Consider the following 16,768-nt stretch of genomic DNA (forward strand, 5'->3'; position numbering starts at 1 on the left):
AGAAATCGTAACTTTCTGCGGTGGCGTAAGCGGAAATTTCATAAACTTTATAAAACCCTTTCAAAATGACATTTTCACTATCAGCTTTTATGCCTTTAAATAAGAGTTAACTTTAACCGTTTTTTTCTCCATGACAGACTTTCACAGAAAAAAATGCCAAAAAGGGTCGATAAAAGAGAGAAAAAAAGGGGAAAAGGTCAAAAGCTTAAAACTTCTGGCAAATAAATTTCGGGCGCTGTATTTTTTTCTCTGTAGCCAGATTTTCTTGATTTATTCTGGAATAATATTGCTGCCTTTTTATTATTCATAATTATGTTAAAAAAATTACAGTTTTAAAGTTTTAAATTTTTTTTAGTTTTTTGGGGGGAAATTTGGCATTTAGCTAATATATTATATCCCTTCAGCGTTTTCCGCTATTAGCTTCAGTGGTTTCAGCTATCAGCTTCAACATTTTCAGCTAACAACTTCAGTGATTTCAGCTATCAGATTCAAAGTTTTTTAGCTATCAGCTTCAACATTTTCAGCTAACAACTTCAGTGATTTCAGCTATCAGATTCAAAGTTTTTTAGCTATCAGCTTCAGCGTTTTCAGCTATTGGCTTCAGTGATTTCTGCTAATGGGCTGCACGGTGGCGCAGTGGTTAGCGCTCTTGCCTCACAGCGAGAAGGCCCCGGTTCGACTCCCAGCTGGGACCTTTCTGTGTGGAGTTTGCATGTTCTCCCCGTGCATGCGTGGGTTTTCACCGGGGACTCCGGCTTCCTCCCACCGTCCAAAAACATGCTTCATAGGTTAATTGGTGACTCTAAATTGCCCCTAGGTGTGAATGTGAGAGTGAATGGGTGTGATTGAGGCCCTGCGACAGACTGGCGACCTGTCCAGGGTGTACCCCGCCTTCGCCCTTCAGTAGCCGGGATAGGCTCCGGCACCCCTGCGACCCCGAAAGGGAAGAAGCGGTCAAGAAAATGAAGGAAGGATTTCTGCTATCAATTTTAGCATCTTCAGCAGCCAAATTCAGCTTACAGCATTCACACAAGCATTATCTCAGGTAATACTATATATCTAGTTTAATATCATGTTAATCATAAATGTTTAGCCTGTTCGGCCTTCGACCTAAAGTGTGTTTTGGATTTTGGCCCCTTGTGTGATTGAGTTTGACCTCCCTGGTCTAGATGGATTGAAAGAAGCCGTTTGTGTGAATTGGAGAAAGAACTAAATGTGTCATGATGACATGGATCAACTAAAATCTGATTTTGATGGAAAACGCTGATTCTGCACTTTTTTTTATTTTTTATTTTTTATAAGAAGCTCCAGTTTTTCCTTGCAGCCGTTAGAGTCGAGTGTAACCCGCATGCTGAGAATCTAATGCTGCTGCTTGTGATGGCAGGAGGACCTGGATGTGTTGAATTGTACAAAATGTTCTTTTATGAAAACATGGATGATGGAGACAAAACTGTTTTTGCTCTGGGTTTCATCCAGATCGTTGATGATTTTAAGAAGCTCCACGATTCTGAACCGAATCCTGAAGTATGAAACTTCACTTTAACTTGTTACAGACTGATGCAGTGTAGTCAGAGAACCGCCACCGAGTGGATCGATGACAGTCAGAGTGTGAAACTCTGCAGATGTGAAGTTGATTCTTCATGCAACCATGAACTCCACAAACATTTGATGATTTTTTTTTTTTTTAGCCTAAAGTCGACTGAGTGCGGCGTCACGCTCGGAGTCTGAACGCCGCTTTATGTTCAGGGACAGCGGCGGGCTGTCAGCAGGCTTCTCGCACCACCGTCATGCACGGTCATTCAGAGCGCTGCTGCTTTAGACGTGTTTCAGCTACATTAAGGTAATTAATTCCAGCATGCATCAGGCCTTTGCAGCAGAGTTGATTGCAAAGTGTTGCTTCACAGTCGGTTTGGAACGAGGGGGGGGGATGCAGCAGCCGGCAGCTCTGCTGATGTTCAATATGGAATATGAAAAATCTGGTGGAGATGGCTCCAGTGAGAGGGAAGATTAGCGGTGCTGCTGCAGCGCACTGATGGTATATTTGGTACCTTTTGATGCCTTTTTGACAATGTTGCAGAGCTGGATTACTGCATACATGCTCAGCGCCAACTTGCACTCACAGTGTGTGTGTGCGCGCGCATGTGTGTGCATGTATAGTTAGAGAAGGAGAGGGGGAGGGATGGAGAGACAGGAACAGAGAGAGTAAGAGAGTTAGAGGGAGGCACAAGTCAGTATTTCATGGATGGCTGTGTTGCTATGGGAACAAGACGTGGGCTCCCTATTCCCAAAAAAGTGTCCTCCTTCCTTCCTTCCTTCCTTCCTTCCTTACACCCTTCCTTCCCTCTTCCCGCCTCTGATCACCTCATTTCTTTCTCCTCTTCCCATCGCCGTATCCCACCACATGCCTCCTCTCATCCTCCCCCTCTTGTCATCCATCCTTTCCCCGCCCACTCATTCATCCCTCGCTCTCAGTCATTTTGTTTCCCCCCTCCTCGGTCACTCTCCCTCCATCCTTCTCCTTTTTCCCTGTCTCTCTGATCCCTCTGTCTCTTTAACACTTACTTATATTCTATTCTTTTCTCGGTTGTCATGGCAATAGGCTGGGGGCGTGAGGGAGCGAGTGCGAGCGAGCGAGCGGGAGTGGGTGTTTCGGAAGTGACATCTCTTGGGCTGTAACCTTGTTTCCTGTGTGGTGGAGTTGGGGGCGGATTCAAGGCGCTTGCGGCGCAGCAACAGTGACGCCTTGTGGACGCTTTGGGGGAGCAATGGGGGAGCCGGGATGCGCCACGCGAGGGCTGGGTGAATGATCTTATAGGTGAGAACCATCTCTTCTCTGTCATCCCTACTGTACCCCCCGCCCCACGCTAACATCTGTGTCCTGAAGTGAAGAAGAGGCTGTGTGATGTCAGGATGAGTTTGTCTCCAAACATCAAATGAACCCAAACCTGCTGATTTCATGTTTTACTGTTGGGGTTTTTGGCGGGAAATCTAAAATAAATTTCTGCTTTCTTTTGGTGCAATTAACTTTTTTATTAGTAGCTAAAAAGTTCCTGTCAGGCCTTTATTCTAGGGGGTCCCCAAACTGCGGCCCGCGGGCCAGACCAGGCCCACCTCCACATTTGACCCGGCCCCCAACACACAATCAGAAACGCTGATCGAGAACCACATGACTTTTTATTCCACCTTTCTGCAGTCTGAACTATGACGGGAGAGGATAGAATATTTATTGATTTAATAGTGATTCACTTTTACTTTATTAATTCATTATTACTGTTTTTCTTCCCTACATTTTTTGGACGTCGGTAGCTATTTAGCCCATTCAGCTAATAAAATAATCTACTCATTTTATGCTAGCCTGTTCGACCGTTTTAGCAGTTACTAAGGATTTCTTGGCCATTTTGGAGTTAAGCTTATATTTTAGCATTATGCTAGCTCTTTAGGCTAAATTACACATTTGACCATTTTTTAGGGTAATTTGGAGTTTAGCTAATATTTTAGGTACACGCTAGCTTTTTTGTGGCTAATTTAGACTTTTCTTAGTTTATCAGGCTAATTTTTAGCTTAGCTAATATTTTAGCATTTATGCTAGCTGTTTTGGCTAAATTACACATTTTGCCAAGTTTTTTAGGCTAATTTGGCATTTCGCTAATATTTCAGCTACATGCTAGCCCTTTAAACTAATTTAGGCTTTTTCTCATTTTTCTTTTAGGAAATTTAGAGTTCAGTTAATGTTTTTAGCTAAATGCTTGAAGGTTTAGCTAATTTAGAAATTTATTTTTTTTAAGGGTAATTTGGTATTTCGCTAATATTTTAGCTAGCTTTCAACTCCAGCGTATTCAGCTTTTTACTTCAACCATTTCATCCATCAGCTTCAGGGTTTTCAGATATTAGCTTCAGCGTTTTTATTTATCAATTTCAGAATCTTCAGCTATCAGCATTAGCATCTTCAGCAGCCAAATTCAGCTTACAGCATTCACACTAGCATTATTGCAGGTAATGCTATATATCTAGTTTTTAAAATGTTTTGGTATTATTATTCTTTTTATTAAGACTAAAGAAATGTATTATTTTAAATTTGGCTATGTGTGGCTCTCTGAAAGATTTTTACTTTTACGCTGTGATTGCTGCAGATTTTCTGTTAGCCTTCAAACTGACTCTGGCCCCCCATCAGAGACAAAAACAGTTGTATGGACCTCACAAGAAAAGGTTTGAGGACTCCCGATTTACACAATTTATTTTCTTCTGGTATGGCAATATAAGTCATATTTTGTAAGGTGTTAATGTTCAAATTCCCCTCCAATCATCGTTTGATCTATTTTATTATATTATTTTATTTAGATTTTTTTATTTTATTTAAAAAGTTCCAAAAAAAAAAAACTGTCATTTCATTCAACATAGTGTCTGCAGAGCGACATCGGAAATTCTTCTCTAAATTGTGGGCGGGACTGTTGACACAGGGTAAGCCTGCACCTACTTCCCATCATCCATCTGTTCAAGCATCCCCAACCCTTTTCCTCGTGAACTACTGCCCTGCTTGTTTTGCTAACCTTGCCTCATCTGGATTGTGTGAGTTTAGTTTCTGAACACACCTGATCCAGGTGATCAGCATGGATACGAGGAACAGGATTGGAGATTACTGCTAGCTTACAGCCCCTCACACCCCCAGCCTAAAATTAGTGGTGCAACAAAAAATGGCGAGCAAAATGGGAGTTTTCCAGATGTTACACATCTGATCCAGATTCATGTTTTTTTTTATCGGAGTGGGTCAATAACTCTCAAGCATTTGACCTTTTTTCAGTTGAACTTATTTAACCCTTTAACTGCCTGCTCAACCAAACGGTGGGGAACATTTAGAAAACGTGTTTTTAAAAATATTGATTATGTGTATTACTTCTCAAGGTACGGAGCCCCTGAAGGGACATAGAAGAAAAAAATTGAAGTAAAAATAATTGAAGAAAAAAAAATTCTCTTAAAAGATTGAATTTAAAAAAAAAATCTGGATAACTGTCTATGTATTTTTACTTTATTTTTCTTTTTAATTTGATGTCTCTTTAGGGCTCCATACCAAGCCAATAAGCAGCGATTTTTTTTCTTTTTTTTTGTTTTGTTTTTCTAGGTAGTTAAAGGGTTAAGAACAGAATGAGCAACATTTGAGGGGAAAATGATATTTTCCAATTATTCAGAATAATCAAAACACATGGATTAAAACTGTTTCTGAATATTATTTTATTTTAATGACACATTACTCTGAGGCTCAGTTTACTTCCAAATGCTCCTTAAACTGTTCATGTTTGGCTCCAGTAACTTCTCCTCACACTGTAAGAGTCCACATGCTGAACCCTCACAGCTGCTGAGCGTCGTCCTTCAATACATTTCTGTCTACTATCCACTTTAAATTATTAGTCTGAACTTTTTCATTCCAATGTTTTGATCTTTTTTTCTAAAAATTCAGATGAAAATTGTGTTTTTAGTATTTTTTTCTGGTGGAGGACACATTTAAGGACATTTTAGCTCAAAATTGCATTTCTTAGTTTTTATTTAATCAAACTGGAGCAGATTGAAAAACTGCTCTTTGAAAAAGATTGTGTTTATGACGTGAAACAGAGGTCACCAACCCTGTTCTTTGGAGGCCACCGCCTTGCTTCTGTAGATGCTGATTCGCTAGATTGAATTTCTGATTGACTAAACACACCTGATCCAGGTGAGCAGCAATTATTGAAGTGTCACAAACATGCAGAGAGCTGGTTCCACATGCAGCAGGTTTATTAGTTCAGAGAGGAACTAAGAACAGCTTAAAGTCCACAAAACTAAATCTGAGTCAGACAGGCAGAGGTCAGTGATGAGCATGAGGTCATTCAAGAAGAGACTAGAGAAGTCAGAGTCCAGGTGAGGGTCAGGGCAGGCGGCAGGCAAGCAGAGATAAAGAACCGTGCTGCTGGATAGCTCTGATATTGTTCATTATTTTTGTTGCACTGCTAATGCCAGTTGGAGGTTGAGGGGCTGTAAGCTAGCGGGAGTCTGCGAAAACAGAGAGCTCTCAGAAATGGGGAACAGGAAAGGGGAGGGTTGTTCCCTGTCAATAGTGAACTGCTGCTGCTCTGCAGAGACTATGTCCTAGAAAACGACAAAAACATTTAAGCCAAAAAAGGTGTAATCATAATTAATAAACCACTGGGAACACTTTTAGAAAAGCTCAAAGGATGATCAGAGTGTTTTTTTTTAAGTTAAAGACTTATTTCCAGATAAAAGCTTCTACCTACAAACCCAAATCGCCACTTTCAGTTTCTGAATTTGAAGAAAACAAACCTATTTATAGCTTTAATACAACGACTTTTTAAATTTTAACTAATTTAGTTTCTTTTTTAATCATTACAATAAAAGAGAAAGCTTTTTTATTATATTTTTAGCTGAAATTTGATCACATGTTGGGAGATGCTTTTTTTTTTATTTTTTTACATTTTTAATGGCAGGTGTGAGAACAAAACTCCATGTTGGTGTCCTTTCCTTCCTTTAAGTCCAATCCAGGGGACGAAAACCAAAATTATACATCTAGTGCAGGGGTCCCTAAACTACGGCCCGCGGGCCAGATCCGGCCCTCCTCCACCTTTGGCCCAGCCCCCCAAACTGTTTTGGCTAAATTAGACATTTTTCTAGTTTTTTAGGCTAATTTGGCATTTAGCTAATATTTCAGCTACATGCTAGCTGTTTTGGCTAATTTAGAATTTTTTGAGTTTTTCCTGCTACTTTGGCACTTCGCTAATATTTTAGCTAACTATCAGCTTCAGCGTTTTTAGCTAACAATTTAAGCATCTTCAGCTATTAATCAATCGCAGGAAATGCTAAAGATCTAGTTTTTAAAATGTTTTAGTATGATTTTTTTTTCTTGGAAGATTACAGAGATGAATTCTTTAAGATTTGGCTATGTGTGGCTTTCTGGAAAACCATGAATCGTATTGTTTAAGCTGTGATTGTTGTACTTTTTCTGTTAGCCTACAAACCGACCCCGGCCCCCCATCAGAGAAGGAAACAGTAAAAAAAAAAGTTGGGGGACTCCTGATCTAGTGGACAGGCCATTGCTTACACCCAGGTTGGGATTTTTGGACTCCCTAGAGTTTTTGGTTGCAAAGCTTAAACTTCTAATGTGTAATAAATGGATTTCTTGAGTTTGTACCATAATTTTCTTAAGCCTTTCAGAGTAAATTAAATCCATATATGTGATCATATATTACCTTTAAAACACCAAAAAGCAAATTATTTATGAAATATTTGTAATTTTTGAGAACTCTTTTCATACAAGGAAGTAAAACGACTCGATCGCTGAGGCTCCGCCTTTCGCTCCTGGAGGGTGACGCCCATTTCATGACGCCAACCTAAAGCCGTCCTCATCAGCGTGTCATCCACCAAAAAAAAAAATCTATATATAAAAAAAATATATATATATTGATGTACATACAGTGAAGCTCGTTGTTAATCCCCAAAATTTGGCACAGACAGAATGTTGATGGTTAATGGCTTCATTTTGTGGTGAAAATCGGTCAAAAAATGCAGACAACAGCAGATGAACATTTCAGGTTTTATTAAAATGATGACATATAATCTCCGTACCAAAAATGCTCTTTGCTTTCATGTGGATCCATTTACCTTTCTGCTGTTTTCCAATAATCCACATTTAAAACAGTTCTCTCAATTCATCGCCTGCTTTTCCACCTGGAAATAGTCTGCTCCCTTTCTCCTGCCGTCTTCCCAATATCCCTGTCTGCTTGCTCCATTCTCGGATACGTTTAGGATTAACCTCAACATGTTGTGCAGATTTCTCACCAGCTTATAAGCTTCTACGAAATCGCACGATGTTTGAACGCTGTGCACGGGCCGGAGCGGGGTGCGCGGTTGATCCCCCGTTGGGTAGGGCCGGTCACACGCAAGATGGCACCAGGATCAATCTGTAGCTGGAAGCGGAAATCGTAACTTTAGTCGGTTGTGTAAGTGGGGGTTTCCTAAACTCTAGGAAACCCTTTCAAAATGACAGTTTAAAAACTTTTCAGAACTTTTAGGCTTTTAAGGTTTTAAATATGAATAAACTGTAACAGTCTAACAGTTTAGTTTTCAAGATGAGCTTCAAGTGGGACACAGAACTTTATGTGTATCATTTATTTGTGTTCAAATTTGTACTACACCTGTTCTGCCACAGAGAAAAAAACTGCAAAGAGGGTAAAAAAAAAAAAAAAAGTTTTGAAAGCTTAATCGATATTTCTTTTGTGGCTGGCTCCGGCAGAGGGAGGGAGGGACTTCCGGCTATTCATTTTCGGGCGCCATATTTTTTCTCTGACCAGATTCTCCTGCTCGCTCGAGCTGCTAGCTTAGCGGAGAGAGTGTTTGTGTTAGCCTGGGGGTGGAGCTGACTCTTCCTGAAAGGGGCGGTCTCACTCTGTGACATCAGCACGTCAGGACCCGCTCGTTTTCGTGGGTATGGGAGGGGCAGTTTTACTCAGAACTGTGTGAATGGATCAAAATACAGCTTTGGGGTTCTTTATAGTAAACACTAAAATACGTTTAAAAGCTCAAAAAGTTGATTTTTCATGGTTTGGCCAATTAAATAAAAAAATAATCATTTTTTTGTTACCAGAAAAGGATAAATTAAACGAACGAAAAACAGCAGGAACAGCTTTATAATTTACCTTTAAACTTTAATTTCCATAGTGGCATTAATTGACTTTTTAAATAAGGGATAAATTATATGGAAACGGTTTATTTTTCTTTTTGCTGCAGGATCTTCATCACCAACTGTCTGTCATGTCAACATTAATGTTCAAGTGTTGATTTGAATTCCAGTAAAGAGCCCCGCTGTGCAGCTGAGTTCAGTCGATGGCGACTCTGAAGCCGGCTCCTCCGTGAGAGCGGCGGCTCTGCAGCTCCCAGAAATCTTTGCGCTCCCCGCTGCGTGTCACACTCCAGCGCAGCGGTCAGAGGGTTGGCGCTCACGCTTCCTGTCCTCTGCAGAACATTTGCGCTGGAGAAAATGAAAGTTGTGCGGCATAAATATTGGAGTTCTCCCTCCCTATGAGGTCATCTCAGAGTAATTGGGATTGATCAACAAACTTATCAACTCCCTGCTGACACATTTAGGCAATTTTGTGCTGTGAAGCGGAAAATTTGTACTTATTACCTTCTAATGAAGCAAAACTTGATTTCTCTGCGTAGATTGTTTTTTTTTTTTTTGTACTTTTGCAGCATTCCAGTGCCATTTCCACACTGTGAGCGTGCTAATTGAAGGCTAACGAGTTGGGCTCCTCTTCTCTCCAGCATCAAACTTGCCGCTCTGCAAACACGCCTCATCTCAGAAGTTGTCAAAGTGCAGCGTTGCATCTGCGTTCTCCACCGTCCATATTTCCATGCAATAATATCGGTGCAGCTGAGGTCACCGTAATGATGCCGGTTATTCGGTGCTTCCTCGTCTCCAAAGTAAGATGCCGGGCTCGCAGGAGCACATTATCTGCCTCCGGCGGCGCAGGGTTATTGCAAGCTTTATTTTTAGCGTTGTTTTGGAGATCAGTGATGTGTGTAAATCAACATTAGGCCTGTCGGGCTGCAGTGATGACAGCCTTGACTAAAGCTGACCGGTCATCCGATTGGTGCATGACACTGTCTTTGTAAACTGCTAAGGACAGCAGAAAAGGGAAAAGAGCCCTCAGAGAGGGGAGGAAGAGCGGAACAAAGGCAGAGCAAGAAGGATGCAGAGGAAATGAAAGACAGTGAGGAAGAGGAGCACAGGAGAAAAAAAAAAAAACCGCCGTCTCAGCATTTCTGCTGAATCTTTACATGCAACCTGGAGACGCAGCTGTGTGCAGACGGACAGACGGACGGATGGAAGAAAGGCGCGCTCATTGAAATTCTGCGCGCCGTGCTTCACAGGCTCTTAATAGGCAGCCTCGGGGGGGCAGAGGTAAACCTACAGTGGAGTAATGCAGATCGGGCTGAGGATGAGTCATGCTGCTGTCCCGCGGTGAAAAGCCTGGCATCATGACTTTTAGTTGGGATCTGGGGGGGAAGAACTTCTGCGATGGTGACCAAATTCAGCTCAAGACCTTTTTTACCTGACAGTCAAACTGATAAATGTTTTAGTTAAAAAACATCACAACCTTTTTTTATGTTTGAACCATTAGGCTGCAATTGTGTTTGTTTTATTTCATGCATGCACGTGCACGCCAACCTCTGGTCATGCAGCCATTCTGGCCTCCTATTGGTTAAATGTATTTTTGTAGCTGTCATGTTTTTTTTATTGGATTTTAGTTCTCTGGGAACACGGTACGACACCCTAACCCAATACTGGTTCCGCGTCTCAAGGGTTGTTGACCCCTAAATAGTGAATACATTTATCCCTGTCTGTGGCTCGATACTAAGCGGCCTCTGGACCGGTACCGGTTTGCGGCCCAGAGGTTGGGGACCCCTGATTTACAGGGAACAGCCAGCGTGTCAAAAAACAGGGGATGCCCAAAACACCAAAAGTGACGTGGAGGATTCCCAAACCATACGTCCACATATGACGAGTTGGAGGTGAGAATGGTTGGATTACAAACCAGTTTTTCAGCGTCGTATCCGATGCCATCTTGGTCCCTTTTTGAAAAGATGATCAAGTAGCTGGAGAAACGGTTCTGGCAGTTGACAATAACCAGTAATTTCAGGGCTGAGGACTTGATGATCAGTTGGTGCTACGAAGAGGCTCCATGTGCAAACAGTTTAATTGGACAGAGCAAAGCCAAGTCATAAACGGCGTTGAAAGGCAGTCAGTGGAACAAAACACAGAGGTGACCCAGAGAAGAGTAAACAGGCATCAAAAACACGGAGAATGAACAAAAATCGGCTCAGACTGACGAGTAAACACAATCAAGACTTCGCACTGAAGTTGAGGCTGGTTTGGGTATAAATGCTGGTGGTTCTGATGAGGAGGATGATGATCAGCCGAGCATGGAGGAAACTGAAGCGGTAGCTGATGGGAGTTGTAGTGAGGAAGGTGCTGAAGCTGGTTAGTACTCGGTAAGGCTGGGTTCATCAAATTGATTATCAATTTAAACCGATTTAATTTCAACAGATCAATAATCGATTCATAGAAATATAAATCAATTTAGCACATAAAGCTAATGTCCACTAGCTAGATGCTAACATTTAATGGAATTTCCCATAGGACGGCTAATGCTAACGCTTGGTTGACGTAAACATACATTGCTGACTAAATGAACTCGCAGGTATGAACTTTCCAAACTCTTTTACGGAAATATTGTTTAAAGTAACCATTTTTGTTCTAAAAAACATTTTTTGCTCATTCTTTTTTCTTCTTCTGGAATTAGGTTTAATTCTATAGCCTGATCATATAAATATATTAAAAATATAGTAGATTATTTATGTATTTCTAAACAAATGTGTATCAATGTTTAAACTCAAAATTGAATTAAATTAAAGGATCGAAAGAATAAAAAAAGATCTGAATTGAATCGATTCAGGCTCTTGTGAATCGAATCGTTTCTGGAAATTTTAATTGATATCAGCCCTAGTACTCAGGAGAGGGGTCCCTCTGGTGGTCGGAGGAGGACACGGCGGAGCGAGTCCTGACACAAGTGATTACATAGAGAATCACAAGTAACATGGTTACATTAATCTAAGATTTTTATGTTGATTGATCACCAATCAATCATAAAATTAGCCGTTGACTTCATTCCAGCCCAATTATTGAGAATACTAAATGTAACCATAGAGAGAAGTTGATGTCAAACCAGTCATGAACTGGTTTACTGGTGATTTCCTTTTTAAACTGACTTTGATTTTGAAATCAGAGGGTTTCATTCCAAAAACTAGTCATTTTTGTTAAATATATTATCCAGCATAACAATGAGTATTGAGACCCTATTGGGGCTAAATGTGTAAAAATAGTTTTTAGGGAGAGAATAAGATTCCCTGTTATTTTTGCTTTGTGGGCTTGCAACCAAATGATGATTTATTTTATTCTGGTCTAAGAGGCTGGCTGGAATCAGTCATTCATGATAATTTGTTCCCTTTTTTTAATCTGTACACCACTTAGAGCATCAGGGAGAGTCTCAGCGGTGCGTTTTGTTGAGCTGCACGGTCGGTCACTCTGGCCTCCAGGCTCCAGTGATTCAGACATTAGTTTTTCAAACTGTCCTCGTTCTCCTCAGCGTGACCGGACAAAGGATCGGCCCTACAGTCCTGGGCAGAATCTGCGATTGAATTTTTAACAGTAACATGTTGATACGAGGAGTTGTTGCTCTGCAGCCATAGCATGAGGACTGGGTGTACATGTGAAACGATGATGCAGAACTACAATCGGTTCCGGCGTGCTGTACATGTTGGGATGCACTCTGAGCCGCCAGCTTTTCTGTCTTCATATTCACGAGGCGCTTCAGTCACCGCCGTCTCGGAAAAATCACATGCAACGTGCACGCTGTCGGGCCAGGAGGTCAGATAAACAGTTTCTTCTCTGCTTGGCTGTGAGTGTTTCTGACTATGAAAGTGTGCGTGCAGCAAGCTTGCAGTGCGGCCTGCAAGAGTGAGTGTGAACTGGGCTCTTGGCTGAGGGACGAGGCGAGAGCGCCTCCATTTAGGTTGAAATTCTTCTTCAAATCAGTGAGAACTGGGAGGGTTTTCAATGAAATCTTTAACAAAAAGAAAAACATGAAGCAGGACACAGCTGGAGATCTTCCCCGTGATGATGCTCGCTTTTGTTTCAGAAAACTCTGTTGAATAATCTCAATCATGTGAGAGAAAAACAAAGAGAATATGAAAGAAGAAAGTAGAAATTTGAGGTCAGAATTAAAGCAACAAGAGATCCTTTAGTGTGGGTTCCAAGGAACAGATGGAGAACAGGTACAGTGTGTTAGAAGAAAGAAAAGTGCTCAGTAAATGTACTATATGAGTACATCAAGCAGAGAAAAAAAGTTATTCTATACATGGTGTGTTTAATAGGGTCTCCTAAAAATGCTACATGTTGATAAATCAACGAAATGCTGTTTAGAATATTTTTTGTTACATTAAAAGCACACATTTTTTAAAAAGAAAGATTAAAAATGTTTTAATTGAAACAATTTGTCGACAATAAAAGGATTTGTTTTCTTCTGTGTTGGACTTGAGAGACTGAAGTGGAACTAAAGTTCAGCTTTGTTTCCTGTGTGCCGGTTTTTCTGTCGCACACTCTCATCTGCTGCATGTTACTGTGGATGTTTCGTTTCATCTAAAGGTGTTTAGCAGCTGCAGCATTCTGACTAATTCTCCTCTAAAATACAGAAACACATTAGTTACTTGTTTTATTTTATTTCCACAGACGACACGCAGCCGTTTTCACAAACAAACCCATAAAATGAACTGAAGCACCACCTCAACTGTTCCAACTGGGTCAAGTTTAAGAAATAAAATTGTGGTTTTACTCCTAAAACTTTATATTTTTCAGATCTAACAAATATGGAAGGGTTTTATTGCCAAAAATAGAAGAGCAAGTTCATAACTTAAAAAACTAAAAAAAAAAAAAATGTAAAAATGAAGATTATTAACCCTTCAAGTATTAACATGATGTTCAGTATGTGTCATGGGTCCCTGGGTAACGTCTCACACGTCCCAGGAATGATTAAAAGTCAAGTCTCCAGAAGACACACCATGGATTCAGGGGGCGTGTCCACAGGGTCTCCATCAGATGTGAAGTTAAGACCACATGGTTGATGATGACATTTAAAAGAAAACCAGCTGACAGACCTGATGGAGCTATATCACATTTTGGTTGATTAACCCACAGTATCAAATGTGCAGAAGACAGTTCTACTAAAACAAATGTAAAAAAGAAGGTTTACTTGTTTTTTTCCAGTCCCAGATCTGTAGGATTCTTGTTAGAGGACACTCTGGTTCAGGGGTCTGCAGCCTGATGTTCTTGAGCCTCACGCCTCTTTTATCCTTCCATTGTGCTTCTTTGGTTTTGAAGAGAAATGTGAATAAATATTGTTTTATTCAGCAACTTTTATTCATTTCTGTTTACATTTCTCAACCCTTTAATAATTAAATACCTGAAGAATGATCTTAACTGACACAGCGTTGATTTTATTTTGAAATGAATTTGCATACTAAAATTAAAAATAATTCTTATTTATTTTTTAAAAATAATTAAAAGTAAATTCTATGATAGAATGACTTGATGGTCTCAAAAACATACATAAAATGTATTTTTCTGAACAGTGACGTGGGATTTTTTTGGTTCAAATGATTCTTGCAGCATCTGCCCTGGAACATGAATCTCAATAACGTTTTTAAATAAATTGGGCAAAATTGTTTAAAGAAATAAATCAAGTATGCAAACACACTTACCCCTAAAAACTGTTTAGATCAAACCTGAAAAATAAAACTGTCTGAACTGTAGAGTATGAATTTGCGTTTTTTTTATTTAGAGAATAAATGTTTTCTTAAAGATCACATCAGGACTGGATCCCGTCCCAGCACATCCACTGACCCTGTTTCTCCTCTTCTGTCCTCCCCCGTCCCTCCTTTCCCGCTTCTCCTTTCCAGATGCAAGGTGTGCCGTTCCCCCCTCCTATCACCATCACCATCATCACCGCACCCACGCCCACTCCTTCCACGCCCCGTCATTCAGCCGTCCCTCTCACGAGCCTCCTTCCTTCGAGCGTTCCTCTCACGAACGTCCCTCCTACGACCGGCCTTCCTTCGAGCGTCCCTCCTACGACCGGCCTTCCTTCGAGCGTCCCTCCTTCGACCACCCCTCCTTTGACCACCCCTCCTACGACCGCCCCGCCTACAACCCACGCCTGCATGAGCGCCCAATTTACGACCATTCTTTGCACGACCGCCCAACCCCCGACCGCTGGAACCCCCGTCTTCGCATGAACTCCGGAAATCAGCTCTTCATGTTGGACCAGGAAGAGGTACGGCGCTCCTCACGTTCTCACGCCTTTGCTGTTTGAGGAAAGAGCTCTGGTTGTTGTTATAGACTCATTTTCAGGTTTAAATGTTAAAAATAAGTGGTATAAATGTCCAGAAATATTCTCAAACGTCTAAGGTTCTTCACTGACTGGACTGACTGCTGCTCTTGGTTCAAACGTTCATATCAAAGAGTAAAATTTGATGTCGACTTCTGATGGAGCATCTTATTTATCTGCCTTCTGTTGTGGAAAACTAAGAAAGTACCGATCAGGTTTTTTTGGGCCCGATCCAATTCCGAGTCATTTGATTTTGTGTATTTGCTGATACCGAGTCCTGATCCGATACTTTTGTAACACATTTAACACATGAATAAATTAAAGCTTCGGTTTATAGAAAAACCAAAGAAAAGTAGCGAGCATCGTGTCCGAGTTACCTTTAAAATCCAGGGACCATATAGTCCCGCTCTATGTAGTTTTTTAGTAGTTAAGGGTTGGGGGGATTTGGATACAACCTTACACAGAAAATAAGTCTCAAAGGAACAGTCAGACATGGTGGTGGTAGTGTGATGATGTGGTGCTTACTATACTTGATATCTACCAGAAAGTCCTGAAGAAGAGAATGGTCAGAAGGTTGAGACCGAGATAACTTGAGTTCTGCAGCAAAACCGATAACCAAAATAGAGCTTAAGGTTCTATTTCCCAAAACAAAGTTTGAACTTAAGTCTGACTGAGATTCAGTTTGATGACCCTAATCAAGGGGGGGGGGGGGTCGTGTTCTACCGGTATTCCTGTTTTCTATCTCCACCAAGAGGTAAGAAATGAAGGGAAAAGTTACTTCTGCTTTAAACCAGGACGATTTTTGCTACTTAATGAATAGAATCATATAAGAACCACTAATAAATTATTTCCAAAATTAGGACGTTGTCCAGGTATTGGCTGCTTTTTACAGGTTTTGGCCCTAAAAAGTGCTGACTGTGTTCTAATCAGCACTAAGAGGAAACTGGCGACGGAAAGCAGCTGAAGGAAAAGACCCAAAGTTCAAAACCGACTTTCATTTTGGGAACATTTGACTTTCATTTAGCTCTAAAACTTTTACAGATTTAGCTGTAAATCTTTCACTCATAATATTCTGTCATCTACATGTTGGTGAATTTGGTTTAAAAGTGCTCTAAAGGCTACTGAAACTCAAAAAGGATACAAACCATTTATTGAAGTTTCAATCAAATGTAGGTCTCCGAATGCTTTTGTCCTGCTGTGAAATACTTTTTGTTCTAATTAAAGGGCTTATTTTCAGTCTGGAACTCGTAAAATGAGGTCGGGGAGACATTTCCACCAGAATTGAGCATAAACTCGGCGTTATCGTCGCCTCAGGCGGGCTTTTGGTGGTGCAGATTTAAGGGCAGCTGCTGCTTCTTCCAAAAGTTTTTGGGTTCTTTGGTTTATCTCATCAAAGTGGTGTTACCTAAACTCCTGAAAACTCAGATTTCAATCGTCTATTTTGGAGTGTTACACTCACCACATGATGACATGTCAGTTCCAGACTCATTTTCACTCAGTCGAGATGAAGTTCTAATCAAAAGATTAAACGACTTATAACTACATAATATATTCATTGCAACTGCACATGTTTTTGGTCCATGTTTAGAGATTACTTTATTTGCTTTACGCTACATAAACACCAGGCATGTGGTGCATGTTCAAAACGAGAGTTCTTGAACATACTTTAACGATATAAACTTTATTTCTAATGAGAGCACAATCATCAAACTTTGACTTTTCCACCTTTTTTGACTAAGTTTATCCAATTTATTGACATTGAAATTTTCAGTTTGATCCATTTTTAT

The 16,768-nt window shown here is 40.6% G+C and overlaps 1 protein-coding gene across 12 annotated transcripts in view; it reads left to right on the plus strand.

The window, feature by feature from the left end:
• Nucleotides 1-16,768, plus strand: part of syngap1b (synaptic Ras GTPase activating protein 1b) — a 207,159-nt gene that overhangs the window by 45,934 nt on the left and 144,457 nt on the right. For all 12 annotated transcript variants that reach the window (XM_036215928.1, XM_024258262.2, XM_024258256.2 and 9 more), the window contains exon 2: nucleotides 14,554-14,927. In XM_036215928.1, coding sequence (XP_036071821.1) covers nucleotides 14,554-14,927 — 374 coding nt within the window. The remainder of the gene's footprint in view (nucleotides 1-14,553; nucleotides 14,928-16,768) is intronic.

This window comes from Oryzias melastigma, linkage group LG16, assembly GCF_002922805.2.
Source record: "Oryzias melastigma strain HK-1 linkage group LG16, ASM292280v2, whole genome shotgun sequence".
NCBI classification, from domain to species: Eukaryota; Metazoa; Chordata; class Actinopteri; order Beloniformes; family Adrianichthyidae; genus Oryzias; species Oryzias melastigma.